The sequence below is a fragment of the Ctenopharyngodon idella genome, chromosome 4 (genome assembly GCF_019924925.1).
Source record: "Ctenopharyngodon idella isolate HZGC_01 chromosome 4, HZGC01, whole genome shotgun sequence".
In the NCBI taxonomy this organism is placed as follows: domain Eukaryota; kingdom Metazoa; phylum Chordata; class Actinopteri; order Cypriniformes; family Xenocyprididae; genus Ctenopharyngodon; species Ctenopharyngodon idella.
Genome location: NC_067223.1, coordinates 20,662,161 through 20,679,744, shown reverse-complemented (window position 1 = coordinate 20,679,744; position 17,584 = coordinate 20,662,161). Strand labels below are relative to the sequence as shown.

General features: G+C 37.3%; 2 protein-coding genes across 36 annotated transcripts in view; one reads left to right on the top strand and one right to left on the bottom strand.

Annotated features, from left to right (window-relative positions):
* LOC127511450 (oocyte zinc finger protein XlCOF6-like) overlaps nt 1-17,584 on the bottom strand; it is an 832,024-nt gene that overhangs the window by 183,522 nt on the left and 630,918 nt on the right. The gene's annotated exons all lie outside the window — the stretch shown is intronic.
* The window catches only part of LOC127510594 (nuclear GTPase SLIP-GC-like), a 105,329-nt gene that overhangs the window by 72,843 nt on the left and 14,902 nt on the right, over nt 1-17,584 (top strand). For 7 of the 35 annotated variants that reach the window (XM_051890323.1, XM_051890324.1, XM_051890325.1 and 4 more), the window contains exons 4-18: nt 6,580-6,887; nt 7,252-7,458; nt 7,574-7,768; nt 7,861-8,039; nt 8,188-8,227; nt 8,455-8,532; nt 8,671-8,764; nt 8,913-9,049; nt 9,147-9,317; nt 9,410-9,555; nt 10,522-10,645; nt 10,885-10,993; nt 11,637-11,770; nt 11,859-11,943; nt 12,079-12,856. The exons of 2 other annotated variants lie outside the window; for them this stretch is intronic. In XM_051890323.1, coding sequence (XP_051746283.1) covers nt 6,580-6,887; nt 7,252-7,458; nt 7,574-7,768; nt 7,861-8,039; nt 8,188-8,227; nt 8,455-8,532; nt 8,671-8,764; nt 8,913-9,049; nt 9,147-9,317; nt 9,410-9,555; nt 10,522-10,645; nt 10,885-10,993; nt 11,637-11,770; nt 11,859-11,943; nt 12,079-12,125 — 2,054 coding nt within the window. In that variant the 3' untranslated portion in view covers nt 12,126-12,856. Of the gene's footprint in view, nt 1-5,777; nt 5,807-5,903; nt 5,967-6,579; nt 6,888-7,251; nt 7,459-7,573; nt 7,769-7,860; nt 8,040-8,187; nt 8,228-8,454; nt 8,533-8,670; nt 8,765-8,912; nt 9,050-9,146; nt 9,318-9,409; nt 9,556-10,521; nt 10,646-10,884; nt 10,994-11,636; nt 11,771-11,858; nt 11,944-12,078; nt 12,857-17,584 lie in introns of those variants that run through there. 26 more of the 35 variants (XM_051890316.1, XM_051890317.1, XM_051890311.1 and 23 more) reach the window with 14 other exon arrangements.

Here is a 17,584-nt window from a genome sequence, read left to right as displayed (position 1 = left end):
CCAGACACTCCTAAACAGTCCAGGAGGGAGATGGAGTGGAGGCGGAACAGGGGGCGGGATGGAGGTCCAGGTCCGTGGGGAGGAAGGCGGCCTGGAAACTGAAACAGGGCAGACGACCAGGGCGAAGAAGGCTGGACAGACGACCAGGGCGAAGAAGACTGGACAGACGACCAGGGCAATAGACTTGAAGACCCCCACGGCAGAGCAGACGGCCACCAAAGCAGTTCAGATGGGCTTAAAGACCCCCACGGCGGAGCAGATGACCACCACTGCAGCTCAGACAAGCTTGAAGACCCCCACGGCGAAGCAGACGACCACCAAAGCAGTTCAGACGGGCTTGAAAACCCCCACGGCGGAGCAGACGACCACCACTGCAGGTCAGATGGACTTGAAGACCCCCACGGCAGAGCAGATGACCACCACAGCAGCTCAGGTACCACTGGGAACCAACATGGCTAAACAGGAGAAACTGAAACATAAAGCACAGAGAGGTTAGCATTGGCAACTAGGGCTATGACAGTACAGGCAGGGAGCTTAGAAACCCCTCCAGGGCTTTGACCGGAACGTCCGCTCTGGTCATATAGTGGTGAGCAGACAGTTCAGGAACAACCTCTGCGGTTGCGTCGGGACAAACAAAAAGTTCTGGTATGACATCTGCGGTCATGTCGAGGCAGACAGGAAACTCAGAGACCACTTCCATAGTCGTGTCAAGGCAGACAGGGAACTCAGGGACGACCTCCGTGGTCGTGTCAAGGCAGACAGGAAACTCAGGGACGACCTCTGTGGTCGTGTCAAGACGGACAGGAAACAGACACTGGACTGCACTCATGGACAAAGGTGGACTCAGGAATAGACTCATAGATTGAAGCAAGCTCAGGAGCAGATTCATGAACTGGAGCGGGCTCTGGAACTGGAGCTGATGTGTGCGCAGCCCACACGCGCCAAATGGCTGTGGCCATAACAGCCAATGCTGCAATCTCTGAGGGCTCAGGCGTGGCAGCCATCTCGGCTGAGGGCTCTGGAAGCTCTGCTGACACGTGACGAGGCACTGGAAGATCTGCTGACACGTGACGAGGCTCAGGAATGGCTGCAAATACAGGAACGGACTAGAGATCGACCGATATGGGTTTTTCTATAACCGACGCCGATGCCGATGTTTAGAGGTCAGGGTCAGCCGATGGCCGATATGTGCTGCCGATTTTTAGGGCCGATATCTTGAAGTTTTCCCTTTCATTTGCATGCTAAAATGTCACACTAATAATAAGTGGATGCACAACATTTCTAAACTTAGCATCATTTATTGAACACTGACTTGATTTACATAAAGTTTTAGAGGATTTATCAAGCTGAATTTTTCAAGTTTGTTGGAACATAAATGTAAACTTAAATATACATTTAAATAAAATACAACTTTATAAATAAAAATCAATTAAAAACTTTGTCATGTTGCACAGCCTTGTATGCAAGGACAGTGCTAAACTCTTAGTGATTTCTGACATTCTTGACGGTTAACGTTAGACAGGTTTAATGAGGATAATAACTGTGCGACATATACAGGTGCTGGTCATATAATTAGAATATCATCAAAAAGTTGATTTATTTCACTAATTCCATTCAAAAAGTGAAACTTGTATATTATATTCATTCATTACACACAGACTGATATATTTCAAATGTTTATTTCTTTTAATTTTGATGATTATAACTGACAACTAAGGAAAATCCCAAATTCAGTATCTCAGAAAATTAGAATATTGTGAAAAGGTTCAACTTTGAAGACACCTGGTGCCACACTCTAATCAGCTAATTAACTCAAAACACCTGCAAAGGCCTTTAAATGGTCTCTCAGTCTAGTTCTGTAGGCTACACAATCATGGGGAAGACTGCTGACTTGACAGTTGTCCAAAAGACGACCATTGACACCTTGCACAAGGAGGGCAAGACACAAAAGGTCATTGCAAAAGAGGCTGGCTGTTCACAGAGCTCTGTGTCCAAGCACATTAATAGAGAGGCGAAGGGAAGGAAAAGATGTGGTAGAAAAAAGTGTACAAGCAATAGGGATAACCGCACCCTGGAGAGGATTGTGAAACAAAACCCATTCAAAAATGTGGGGGAGATTCACAAAGAGTGGACTGCAGCTGGAGTCAGTGCTTCAAGAACCACTACGCACAGACGTATGCAAGACATGGGTTTCAGCTGTCGTGTCAAGCCACTCTTGAACAACAGACAGCGTCAGAAGCGTCTCGCCTGGGCTAAAGACAAAAAGGACTGGACTGCTGCTGAGTGGTCCAAAGTTATGTTCTCTGATGAAAGTAAATTTTGCATTTCCTTTGGAAATCAAGGTCCCAGAGTCTGGAGGAAGAGAGGAGAGGCACACAATCCACATTGCTTGAGGTCCAGTGTAAAGTTTCCACAGTCAGTGATGGTTTGGGGTGCCATGTCATCTGCTGGTGTTGGTCCACTGTGTTTTCTGAGGTCCAAGGTCAACGTAGCCGTATACCAGGAAGTTTTAGAGCACTTCATGCTTCCTGCTGCTGACCAACTTTATGGAGATGCAGATTTCATTTTCCAACAGGACTTGGCACCTGCACACAGTGCCAAAGCTACCAGTACCTGGTTTAAGGACCATGGTATCCCTGTTCTTAATTGGCCAGCAAACTCACCTGACCTTAACCCCATAGAAAATCTATGGGGTATTGTGAAGAGGAAGATGCGATATGCCAGACCCAACAATGCAGAAGAGCTGAAGGCCACTATCAGAGCAACCTGGGCTCTAATAACACCTGAGCAGTGCCACAGACTGATCGACTCCATGCCACGCCGCATTGCTGCAGTAATTCAGGCAAAAGGAGCCCCAACTAAGTAATGAGTGCTGTACATGCTCATACTTTTCATGTTCATACTTTTCAGTTGGCCAAGATTTCTAAAAATACTTTCTTTGTATTGGTCATTAGTAATATTCTAATTTTCTGAGATACTGAATTTGGGATTTTCCTTAGTTGTCAGTTATAATCATCAAAATTAAAAGAAATAAACATTTGAAATATATCAGTCTGTGTGTAATGAATGAATATAATATACAAGTTTCACTTTTTGAATGGAATTAGTGAAATAAATCAACTTTTTGATGATATTCTAATTATATGACCAGCACCTGTGTATATATATATATATATATATATATATATATATATATATATATATATATTAGTCATTGGTCGGAACACATCATTTTATTAGGCTGATGTCCATTTCGCATTACACAGTTGATGGAAACACACGCAGATGCGCATATTCTTGAGCTGAATTTTTATTAATGCAAAGTTGGATGGAAACCCGGCTATTATCTGCATCAAACCATGCTTCCGAACAAATGTCATACACTTCTGCGCAGTGGCGTAGCGCAAATCCGCGGGGGTTCAACCAAGAAGAGGAGCCAATGGATATCACACAAGAAACAACGTGCAAACTTTGTGGAAAAGTTATGCCGGTAAAAGCTTAACCTCGGTCAGTATTCAAAGTGAAAGTAAAAGTGACGGAGCTGCCTGATGCTGCATTAACGGAGCATTTTCTCTCAGAGACGAATTTCAACATAATATGCTGATAACGGTATATAACTGTCTTAATTTATTCCATTATTTCTCTTGTTGCCCGTACATATAGTGAAACAAATGAGAAGAATAGTATTTCGTGTTAAACAGCTTGTTTTTTTTTTTGTGTTTTTTTTAAGTTGGTGCTTGAAGTAGCCTAAAGTTGCTCTTAATTTTCATGTATGACTGCAGTGTTAGGAAATATCATAGACTGTTAATAATTTTAATTATAGGTCTAATTCATTGTATAATAGACCTAAAAAATGTTTAAAACATTTTCAAAGAGGAGCTGCACGTCACAGCACGTCAGTTATGCGGTGATGCGCTGTGAAATTATTGCGGGGCAAATTTATTATAATATTAATTTAATAATAAAAGTAGCTTACCTAATAGTAATAATAATATCCTTAAAGATATCCTTAAATATCCTTATCCTTAATCCTTAAAGTTAACTACAAGTAAGCGAACCTTCAACCAGCTGTAGCATTATGCCAGTTCCCGACAGTTCTATGCTATCCGTTGTTTCTTTCACTAAGTGAAGCAACACTTCATAGTTTACTAGTAGCCTAATATATAGTAAATATATGGCCATAGGGCTTTGAAATATCAGAATTTAAGTCTTAGGCTACCTTTATCTCCCAGTACTGTTGTTGAATCTTTCAAAAGTTTCAAATCACATGCGGCAGCAGCACATTCCACCGCACCAATAACACAGGGCTGCCCGCGGACGTGCCTGGCTTTAAATCGGCGCTACTAAACAAGGATATCGGCCGATGCCGATATATTAAAAAAAGACAAATATCGGCCCGATATATCGGCCGACCGATATATCGGTCGACCTCTAGAACGGACTCTAATGCAGCCATCACGTGAACAGGCTCTGGTGAGGGAATTACTGGGTTTGGAAGTGATAATCGCGATAATCAGAGTGGAAGGCATAGAACTTTGCAACGGTACAAGCTCCTCTGCCATCTCATTATATTTAAAATCATCTTGCATTTTTCCTCTATTTTCTTTATATGATCACTCCAAGTCAGTTTAGAGTCAAATACAAACCCTAAAAACCGAAAGGAGTTTACCTGCGCTATTTGTCTCCCATACATCAATATCTTTGCTTCATTAACCTTTCTAGTAAAAACCATCATCTTTGTCTTTCCTACTGAAAATTTAAAACCCTAAAGAATAAGACCATTTTTCAATCTTTCTTACTGCTTTTTGCATCTTCTCTTGTATTAATATTAGATTCTTACCATTTTTCCAAAGAACAATATCATCAGCAAACTATGATTTACCAATATCATATTTTAATTCATAAAACACATCATTAATCATAACAGAAAAAAATTAATGGGCTGATCACGCTACCCTGTGGAGTCCCATTTTCTACTCTGTATCTACTGGACAATGTTGTTCCAATTTTAACCTGGATATATCTTTCATAAAAAAAAGCAATGTGTGTGTGTTAGAGTGCAGCTTATAAAGTGTCACTGATGGGAAACAGGTGTGAGTGTGTGATTGGTTCCTAGATGGGGAATTGTGTCCATATAAGTCCATATAACCAAGTTGATTAACACAGACCCAGGGCACATGTAACAGTATGAAATGATTCTCAACAAAATAATTCATGCAAACACATGCAAACTTGTGTGTGTGTGTATGAAATATATTCAACAAAAACACATTCAAATTCTCTGATCTAATTTGAGGGTATTTACTTCCAAATTGAAGGAAGGGTTTAGGAATTATATGAAAATTGTGCATGTGTCCAAATATATATGGACCTAACTGTATATGTGTGTGTGTGTGTGTGTGTTTGCTCAGTATCATATTTCATATATTAGGCTTTTATGGCTCATATAAGCTTGTTGTATCTTATTTGACATTTACATTAACATAAAAAAAATAATAAAAAAAAATAAACTGGCCCTGGACGTTTGAATATTAATTATGATACAGTAGGCTGATATATTCATATAGACATTATACTTATTGTTTAACAGAATTTTACTTTAAGTTATGAAAGGTTAAATATTTTTAAAAACGTAGCTAATATATTGTAAAACTCATTGCCAAACAAGCATTCATTTTTCAACTAATTTCTTGTTAGGGTTAACAGTGGGGTACAGAAACTTGGTTAAAAGATTTAGACCATGTGCTTGATCTGAGTATATGTTTTTTCCCCTTCAGGACCATCAATCTCACAATGGCTAGCCAAGGTATGAAAGTTTCTAAAAAAAACAAAAACATAATTGTATGTTTGCTTTACAGCCAGTGACTGAGGAAATATAATGAGTGGAATTAATTTTCTCACAGGTACAAAACGAAAGCGTGATCATGAACCATCCGACTTGAGCATAGAGTCACCGCTGACAACAGGCAAGTAAAATCTGAATCTGTCCACCTTAATTTAATTTTGAGACAAAGCAGCTACAGAGAAAATATGCAAATTAGTCCCGCCTCCATTCACTCACAGGCTCGTCTACAAGTTAGTGTATCAGAATGGTAATGCGTTTTATGTATCGCTCTCTATAACGTCAGACAAATAATTCATATGACAAGCCTTTTGCTTGACTATGTTATCAATAATAATATAATAATAATAATGCGTTGCTAATGTTACACAAACCATGTTCCTGTTCGCCATCTCAGTCTGCCTTCTAAAAATCAGTATCCTTAGAAACACTTTCAACACTTGCTATATTGCTAAATGTACCTGATTTGTCATAGCAACAGGAAAATATACTGAGATAACAATAGTACAACAAAATATCTGTCATTTATGTTTCTTGACTGCTTTTGAATGGCTGTCAATGGAGAAAGATGAGGTTTGCTTATGTACTGGTGTAGTTACGGCACCTATCAGCAGGGGCTAACTGGACTACGTTCATCTGTTACATATTAGTTGTCTGAGTTAAGTTTTATAAATAAAACAAAGTTTTCAATATTTCAAAACCCTACCCACTGTGTTTCCCTTCTTCACTGCACACAGTTATGAAGATCATGGAGAATGTGAAGAACACCATCAGTAGAGCCACTGATAACTCATATGAAGCTTCTATGATTCGAGACATCATTTCAAAGATAAATCAAATGGATAAAGTCAGCAGGAAGAAAGCAACCTTTGGGATTTTTGGTAAATCAGGAGAAGGAAAGAGCTCTCTACTGAATGCAGTCTTGGGGGAAAAGGATCTACTGCCATCTGGTTGCTTTGGTGCCTGTACAGCTGTTGTTACTCGGGTGGAAGCCAATCTGGAGGACTCCAACTACATAGCAGAGTTTGAACTCTTCTCTAAAGAGGTTTCCTTGTTTGTCTTATCATGCCTTTACTGAGAGTTCTTTATTAATATGTTAACAAATAAACAAATAAAACAATTCAATTCAATTCACATTTATTTGTATAGCGGTTTTCACAATACATATCGTTTCAAAGCAGCTTTACAGAGAATGCATGTCAACATTACAATTTGGAGAATGCAGTTAGCTAATAATGTAATAATTTAGGCAATTAATTTACAATCACTGTTAGCAATTTAATTGAAGGTAGAAGCAAAGAGATCCTGGAAAAATGAAATACATATTAACAATAATATGTATTTCATATAAAACAAGCAAAAAAAAAAGAAAGAAAGAAAGCCTTATTTTTTATATTGTACCTCTGCAGGAGTGGGAGAAAGAGCTCAAAGATCTTTTCACAGTTTTGTCAGATGAAGACGAGACTCATGAATTATTTGACAATGCTGTAGAAAAGATCACTGCGCTGTTTGGAGATGATGCAGAGAAGAAAACTTTAGAAGAGCTCAAGAAAGAAGTCAAATTTGCTGAGATTGAAACCTTTTTGTCCTTCAGTAAGAAAATCTCAAAAAGTGATGTAAGTTTTTATGATAGTAAATATGTTTAACACTAAAGGTTTCATTACAGTATTAAATGTATAATAATGTATTCTGAATTCTTGTTTGGCAGTGAAGTTAACAATTTCTCCACAGGTCTCTAAATTCAGCAATGTTGTTGCAAGTTACATTCAACCCAGTGAGTCCAGTCCCGGTGACTGGTACTGGCCGCTTGTGAAGAGTGTGACGATCAAGATTCCAGGTTGTCATGAACTTCTGAAACACGTTGTGCTTGTTGATATTCCTGGAACTGGAGACTGCAGTAAGATTAGAGATGACAAGTGGAAATCTGTAAATATTTTACTACACGTTTCAAATCATTATAGAAACACAATCTATGCTACTACAACCATGTCATCTAAATCACCGTTTCAATCTTGTAGACACTGAGAGAGTGCTCTATTGTTTGGATTGTAAGTGATATCAATCGAGCAATCACTGACAAAGAACCCTGGGGGATTTTAAAGCACTGTACTACAGAACTGGGACCAGAAGGAGAATGCAGACGCATTAACTTCATCTGTACAAAGACTGATGAGATCAATCTAACAGCCTATGTGAGGTATTTGGTTAAATTTACATATGAAGTGAAGGGGACGTATAAACATGATATTAGTAACAGCAACATCTGTTTTAATCTTGTTATGATGCAAAGTTCAGGATTTCAGAAATAACAATTTGTGACATTTCTTTTGAACATTTCTTTTTAGATCTGCAAGGCTTTCTACAGATCAACTCACAGGAGACAAGGTTTGGAAAAATAGAAATGTTATAGCAAACATTGTTCCCAGTAAATTTACTGGTCAGTGAGATCTTTCATATCATTGTAACTGCAATTTTAATTAATTAATTTACTGAGAGAAATATCTGCTCTACAGTATATTGCATAATCAACCACTAAATACGATTTTACAATACTTCTGTATTAAACAACTTATTCTCATATCTTGGTGTATTCAATTATTCTTCATGTTTAGGAAAAAGTATGCATACTTCATAGAAATGAACATGCCAAGAAGAGGGTCAAAGAAAAGTTTGAACAATCCCATATTAAGGTTTTTGTATTTCCCAATTTTCTTTATAGTTATCAGTATTTTGAATGATTTTTACTCACATGTGGGTTTCTTTAATACGACTATTTGATTTAATTAATTAATTAATAATTTTTTTTTTTTTTTTTTTTTTTTTTCCAGAAAATATTCAGAACTGACAATGATTTTCAAGTTTTTACTGTGAGTTCCAAAGCATTCTTTGACCCTAAATTTAATCTGGATCATAGTGAAACAGGTAAAGTATCCCTATTACCATTTTACCACATTATTCATGACAAAAATACATTTTCAGTTAATCTAAAGTTAAATACTTTTTGAACCAGTCAAAGCCCCAATCACATCCAAATCTTGCCCTTGTGTTTGGAAATGGTTTATACCTGTAGAAATCCCAAAGCTGCAGGATGATCTGAGGATTCTTAATGAGGACATTACCAGAGAACTGACCAGAGATTATGTCAATGAAGCGAAGGGAGTTTTGTCCTTGATCCAAAGTGTCCAGCCGGACACAGACAAGGAAATGGTATCAGTCAGAATTGCTGATATTTTACATGCATGTCTTCAGAATGCTGCCAATATACATTATTCTGTAATTCACTGCTGTTTTATGGATGTTTTAGGTTAAAATGAAAGACAAAGTCTCCATGGAGTTTGAGGAGAGCCTGATGAAGGCACTAAATGAATTGGACAGTCGTTTTAACACCATTTATAGTGTTCTGGAACAGTGTCTCTCAAAGGGAGTGGAAAAATCTGTCGAATTATGTGTTGCTTCCACAAAAGCTGTGATTCAAGTGAGTGTGATTCAAGTGTTGTGAATAATCAGTCACAATTTTCTTGCCTTTTTAACCTTTTTTTTATTTTATTTTTTTATGCTGTCACTCAGAATGTACTTCATCAAACCCTCAGAGCTTTGTGCAGGTATGGTGGGCGCTATTTCTCGAAATCTAAGAATGAACTCCTAGACCTGAACAAGGCATTGGCCGAAAACCTGCATGAATGTCTTGAAGAAGATTTCAAACAGATTTTTCCGTAAGAGCTGATTCTTCATTTCACTAGTGCCCCTTTGTTCAGTTTAGAATAGAATAAAATGAAAATAATCTACAATGCTTGATCAGTGACTAAGGATGTTTAGGGCTTCAGCATTATAGATATAGATAAGTGTGTATAATTAAGACAAGGCTGTTGTTGTTATGTTTACAATTAGCATTAAACTGGAGCATGATTAATGATTTTAAACATGGACCAACTGCAGATTGCATTTAGAGCAGTAAACCAGCAAATCACTCCGTTGCCCGGGAAAATACAGATTGGGTTTAGTGGCAATGCCAGATTAATTTGAGGCCAAATGTTTTGTGAAGTAAACATCCTTATGTTTGTTTCCTATGATGTCCAGGCAAGAACAAAAATATGATTGGGCTTGTACTGGCTTTCCCTCTAGCGATGGGTCATTCGTGACAGCAACATTCACTCTACAGAAAACAGAAATGATTAGTTTTAACTCCCAAATCCCCACTGTGTCTTCTGGTTCAAGTCTTTTGTTCATTTGTCACATGAGAGCTGCATAGGTTCTGTATATAGAAAAAGAAATTAGTTAATATTTAGTTTTATATGGTTACTTACAGTTACACAATCCTTTAAATCTGTATGAGTGGGAAAATGAACCTTCACAAAGCAAGATGTCTTAATTGTAGCCCAGTAATAAACTGTTTACAGTTTATTAACAACGTTTATTTTCCCTTCAGAAATTATCATAAAATATAAAAGGTACCTTGTGTGATTGAATAGATTTTGAATAAATTGAAATGCATTTCCCCCTCATTATGCATCCCTTTGTTGTTTGGTTTATGTCTTTCTTTTTTCTAACACATTGTTACTGAGAAAAAAAGCTAACCACCTCACAGGGTTTTCTGGTCATTCTTCTGGAGCCTATGCAGGTATCACTTTTTTTTTTCTCCTTTTTTTATGAAGCTCTATTTTGTATTCTCTTGGCTTCAGAGTGAGTGGACAAACAGGGAAGTCGGTGCAGGAAGAGATTGACAAGTTCAGTGTCATCCAGAGTGATTCTGCTTCTTTCAGATCTCCCACATTAAATCACATTCAGAAATTCATCAAAACAGAGGTGAGTTCAGTTATCTGTAATCTGGGCCTTTTCCTCTGTATCTGTCTTTACTTTCATTGAAAAATATGTAAACTCTGTTTCCATTTTACAATTAAACAGGCTGGTTTTATAAAGCAGTTGGTGTTGAAATGTACAGAACAAACCATTCATTTAGGACTAAAGTAGCCTCCAGCCATCCAGCCTCTGGATGTTTCATGATATTTCTGACTTATTTGTGGCTTTTTTCCACTTTTTGAAAGGAAACTAAACTGAAGGCATCGCTCAACAGAGAAGTTGTTGAAACAAAGAAGCACATCTACTCATCAATCCAAAAAACTATTGAGAATGAAATGGCGTCTTGCTATGAAAGTAAGATAACATTAAGGCCTGGTTTCACAGACAAGGTTTAGCTTAAGCCAGGATTAGGCCTTAGTTCAATTAGGATATTTAAGTAGGTTTTTATAAACGTGCCCTAGAAAAAAACGTTACTGGTGTGCATCCCGAGACAAAAGAGTGAAACTGACATATTTTAGGATATATCAGTGCAAGATTCAGTTAAAGCAGCTTAGACATGCATGTTAGTCTGGGACTAGGATTAAGCCTTGTCTGTGAAAGTATGTGCTCAGTGCAGTAACTTAGGTCAAGGATTTAATGACCTGCTGGTAAGGATGTGAGTTCAACTCAAGTGGCAATTTGTGAGCTGTCACTTACTGAATGGGATGCCAAGTGTAACAGGACTAATTCTGTGAAGTCAATCGATTAGGTGACACAAAATGTGCTTGATGGCAAAAGCAGTTACACTTTAATGCATTTTGTTCACACAAAGTTGCCAGTTGAATTTCATCAACAGTATTTGTTTCAGATGAGTCAGTCAGACAAGTAGCTTTTACTTGCTATCATTTTCACTATTTTCACAACTATGTTCTCTAGTTTTATTGCAAACACATTTCTTTGTTCTGATGTGTCTCCATGAGAAAGACAATGAATGGACACTGAGTGTTGCTTATTTTAGAAGCGGCAGCAATAACAGGACCCGGATCCTGGAAGAAAATGCAAGAACTGTTAATAACCACAGTCAATGAGAAAAAACAAGACATGTTCAACAAGGCAAAAAATGAAGTGCTTAAAAAGTTCAATAACTTAAAGGTATTACTCTCACAATCACATGTATTAAGACAAACATGTATTAATTTGTACAGTGACTAAACTGAAGCTTTTCTTGTTCTTTGTGAAGCTCTACATAAAGAATGAACTTGAATCAGAGCTAAAGATGTCAATAAAACTCTCACTGTCCCAAAGCAGCAAAATCACATTGATGGGTAAGAGAGAATGTCATATTACACCACAGAAACAAGTAAAGAAATACTGACTGATTATTCACAATGACGGCCTCGTCTCAATCATCAGAAATGTTCATGTGAAATTAACAACATCCTGTATTATGGCTTTTCTAGATGTCTCCAGAGAGTCTGAACAGCTGGAGAGCCTGACAGAGCAATAAAACACCCAAGAGAAATGATTCAATAACAGAAGAAACAAACACATTAAAGAGTAACACGTTTTAAATGACTGTTTTTATTAGTTTTACGACAAATCTTTTCATGTTATTTTTTATTACTTGTTTATTTGTCTATTTATAACTTTATTTGTCTGTGTTATATTTTTTTATATGTTTGTTTGGTGGAAGTTTTATCTTAAGTTGTTAACTTTCATAAGATTTCTCTGAAAAGTGGGTTTATTTTAGGTGACAATGCATGATAGACAAATGATACTGTATTGATTTATCACAACTGTTTTACAACAAGAAACAGAAACATTTAAAAGCTTGATATAGCGGTCCCATCAATATCCTTTTGTTGTGATACATATAGATAGAAACAGACATTTCTAAAACATGTAGTAATATCAAAGCAACAGATGTTCTTTCTTTACACTGTTAATGTTAAAAATGTATTTTTTTTCTTATCTCATGTACATCTTTTTTCTTAGAAAGTACTTTTAGCATGAAAGTAAATGCATATCAAACGTTTTAAGTTAGCACATAGTTAGAAACACTGAATAGGAGCATCTATATGACACACTGATGTCTATATTTCCTGCTGTAATTGTATTTATTGGGCTTTATGTAAAATGTGATTGACTTGAGTGTTGAATAATGAATTCAAATATTGTAATTATGTTTAAGGGAAAGTTTCAAAGCTTTTTTTCCCTGAATAAATAAATAAACAATTATCCCTGCTCTTCCCTCTATTTATTTTAGTTCCAAAATACTCTCGCACAGTTACATCCAGTCAAATTCAAAATGTAATATATATACAGTTGTAAGAAAAAGTATGTGAACCACTTGCAGAATCTGTGAAAATGTGAAAAATTTTAACAAAATATGAGAGATCATAAGAAAAAGCATGTTATTTTTTGTTTAGTACTGTCCCGAGTAAGATATTTTATATAAAAGATGTTTACACATAATCCACAAGAAAAAAAAAAAAAAAAAATAGCTGAATTTATAAATATGACCCAATTCAAAAGTTTATGAAGTATTGATTCTTAATATTGTGTGTGGTTACCTGGATGATCTACAACTGTTTTTTTGTTTTGTGATGGTTGTTCATGAGTCTCTTGTTTGCTCTGAGCAGTTAAACTGAGCTCTGTTCTTCAGAAAAAAATCTCCAGGTCCTGCAGATTCTTCAGTTTTTAAGCATTTTTTGCATATTTGATCCCTTTACAACAGTGACTGTATGATTTTGAGATCCGTCTTTTCACACTGAGGACAACTGAGGGACTCAAACACAACTATTAAAAAAGGTTCAAACATTCACTGATGCTTCAGAAGGAAACACGATGCATTAAGAGTCGGGGGGTGAAAACTTTTGAATTTGAATATCAAGGTAAATTATACTTATTTTTTCTTCCGGGAAACATGCAAGTATCTTCTGTTGCTTCCGGAGGGCAGTACTAAATGAAAAGCAATGATATTTCAATAAATTAAGACAAATTTGTACATTTGTTCAAAAGTTTGGATCTTTTGTAACGGGTGCATTTTACTCTCTCTACAACTACAATCAACAGAAGAACATACATCATACCTCAAGGTAAGCAAATAATACATGCAATATTAATAAACACACAATATAATCATAATTCATAAACTGAACACAGTAAAAACAAGCATTTCTTCTCTCTCACAGGTCTACAGGTCTGCTTCCTCACAGACTCAATGTGTCTGGATATTGAGGACTACTTTCCAAATGCTCAATGCTGGGTTCATCCAGACACAACTCTCGTGAGATCCGTTCAACACTTTGAGAAACTACACAATAGTGATTCTCCACATAGGAACAAACGACATCACAAGTGGAGCGTCTGCATCGACTGTCGTCCAGCGAATGAAAACTCTCATATCAAGAATCTCACTGGTCAATCCACACATTCTGTATTTCGCACTCAGCGCTATTTTACCACGACTGAACGACGACTCCATGATGAAAACTACAATCAAACAATGCAACAGCTTGATTCAACACTGGACTTCTCAAAAATGGAAAAATAGTCCAAAACCTTTACAAAGACGACGGACTTCACCTCAATCAAGAAGGAAAACACAAGCTTTTTTCATACTTTCAGCGTTTCCTCTGGCATTTTTGCCAGTTTCCATCACAAGCAAAACATATGAAACATCTCTCATGAAAATCTTTCAACACAAACTTGACTTGTTCAATTCCCGAACGTCATCTTTACCTACACAAAAACTACAACACAGTAACAAGTGCATAGCACACAGTTTTGGCCACTATCATTGTTTAAACTAGTTAATTTCAAAGTTTAATTAGGTTACTTTCAACATTAATGTTATGAACAGATAGATGTTATGATAGATAGATAGACATGGCATTAGTTTCTTGTGTGTGAAGCTACATGTGGTGAACCTTACATCAGCCATTGATGCAAAAAACAAAACAAAGATGTTCACATCTATACATAGAATTGATTAAAAGCTACTACAGTAAGTCGGACAAAGCAATATAACTACTGTATTCTATTCTCCAGTTCACAAATTATATGCTAAAGATCAATAACGACACTGAAAAGGGCAGGCCACCTTGACAAGTCCTCAGCCATTGGGGCATCACAAACTACCTCGTGTCTTCTGTATGTAAATGTCTTTTCCATTTTTTGTTTTATGGTCTCTCTGGTGTTTCTCTTCTTCACATCAGAAAGCAGAGATTTCCCTTTGTCCTCAAGGCTCTCTGAAATTTCTCCAGTAGGATATGTGGGACAGAAGTTCATTTTCTGCTCTCCTTGCCTTTTTAGGCTGCATTCTGCTTTCCAGCGGGCTTGAGCTTTAATGAGTTGACTTCCACCTCTAGAAGTCTGAGTCTTCTTAGGCGAGTGCGGTAGTTTGATAGTTGGTATTTTAAACCAAAGATGAATGAGACATTAAGAGATGTTTTAAGCTCAAGAAGTAGTAAGAGAGAGTAGTAGTTACTACTGGGAGCTCAAAGGCTCTGTAATGCTCTTTGTACCAACCACAAAGTTCCTTTACAATAAAGTGTACACTACTGTGTAAAAGGCAAATTCGTGAAATTTCAGCAAAGTCAGGCAATCCACCAACTGAACTGTGGGAAACTATCATTCCAGTCCTTATGTAATGCCCTTACTTGTCACAGACTGAGCAAGTTGAACCTCATGCATGTCAGGGCAAAGTCAGGCAATCCACCAACTGAATTGTGGGAAACTATCATTCCAGTCCTGTATGTAATGCCCTTACTTGTCACAGTCCAAGTCCTTCCAAGCAGTCGCCCCCAGACTCTGGAACGCCCTGCCCCTGTCACTGCGAGTGGACGATTCTGTTGATTCTTTTAAAAGGCAGCTGAAGACACTTTTATTTAGACAGGCTTTTAGTTGATTGGGCTTTTATGTTTTACTATTTTTGTGGTTTTAATTTTATTTATCATAGTTTTATCTGTTTCATTGTTCTTTTATTAATATTGTTGCACTCTGTGAAGCACTTTGTGATTTTATATCTGTGAAAGGTGCTATATAAATAAAAGTTTACTTAAAGTTTACTCACAGACTGAGCAAGTTGAACCTCATGCATGTCAGGGCAAAGTCAGGCAATCCACCAACTGAATTGTGGGAAACTATCATTCCAGTCCTGTATGTAATGCCCTTACTTGTCACAGACTGAACAAGTTGAACCTCCTGCATGTCAGGGTACTTCTGTTTAATAGCCAGAGCTATTTTTGATTGAGTATTCCTCGGAACACTAGACTGAGAAGAAACTTCAAGCTCAGACTTGCTAAGACATGGAGAACACAAATGATATGCAATCATCATCTGATGCCTTGAGGCTAATAAGAAAGGCAGATATTTTAAACATTTTGTGTGCCTAACAACCTGCTTAAAGAAGCTGTGTTTGGCCTCGAATCTAACTGTACACTGCCTCATAAGTGGACCAAAACACCTTATTAAATATGGATAGTGTTCCAGGTAATGGTGTTTAGGGAGAGACTTAATGCCAAGGAACAACTGTCGGTATCTTTGCCTGTACTTAGATATTTTGCTTTCCAGATAAGCAATAGACTCATCACTATGGACAGAGGCAGTAACAAGCTCCGTAAGTACAAGCCATGCTGGCTCATCTTCCGGCACTAGGTGTCCAATCAAAAATAGCAACAACCTGAGCAAGCTCCAATTTTCATGGTCATTTCCATTCACTGATTTTCTACTGAAGGTATACCATGAGGTCTATTGGTCTTGTCTCTCCACTTGTAAGGAAAATACAAAATGGTCAATTCATCTAATGTGAAGAGTCTTGTTATAAGCAGTGAGCCAGCTCTACTGGGACAATACCCTCAAATATGTCATGAGCCACATCTGGAGGATACAGAGTAATCACATGAAAATGAGACAAGTTTTCTTTATCGTGATTGCTGTGCTTGCTTCACATGAGTATCATGAAGATCTTTTGTTCTCAGGTTGAAAGCACCAGATGCAACACAATGTACCTGAAAATCATAACTCTTTGCTGTACAACACCTGCAGCAATAATCTCCTGAGAAATTCTCAACAAAACCAGCAAGGCTGTGAGCACCTAGATTGTCTGCCACAACAGATTGTACTGTGCCCTTTACACATGAACAGAGGGACGTACACACCAACTTCCTCTAGGATCTTTAGATCTTGTATAACCTTATCATCAGTCTTGCACAAAACTGACAAATAAATTGATGTTAAAGTAGAATGAGACCCGAGAGGAAAGTTAGCCAAAACCCAATAATCGACACAATCTTGTCTCTTTCTAGACGTGCCCAGAGTGTTACATGTCTCAAAATTGTCCACATTAAGTCCTAATCCTATTCTTGGCTCAGAAAGAAAATCATTCTTCCTAAAATATGAACCATCTCTCAGAGACATGTATTCATGTGACACTGCAATATCCTGCTCTACTGAATGTCTTTCAAAAACTTTGTCAAAAATGTCCTGTTTGCTTAACAGCTGTTGTAAGGAATTGAGGTTTCGGACATACTGAAAGTTGCGCTTTTTTTAGGGCATCAAGTATACACTGGATCAACAACATAGAAATTCTCCTTGTAATACAATTTGTGCTGATAATCACTGCTAAGAGAACCACCCTTTTCAATTATCTTTTGCACAGGAAACCAAAACAAACAGCTTTTACAATTTCTTCAATTATGGATTCATCAACTTGTATATTTTGTTGACAGAATATTTCATGGACATGATCTGTACATATGGGGGACTGGTGCAGCCGAAACCAAATAATGAAGTTCTCCTAAAACTCATCAATAGTAGCACTTAGCATGCGTGTCAAACACTCAATTTCAATAGAGCAGCAGCAAGTCTTCGCTCAATTTCAGTTGTAGTCCCTCTGTTGTAGAATGTGAAGATAGATTAACATGAACACCCTCATCCTGATCTTGATTCTCAGTAAGTGCC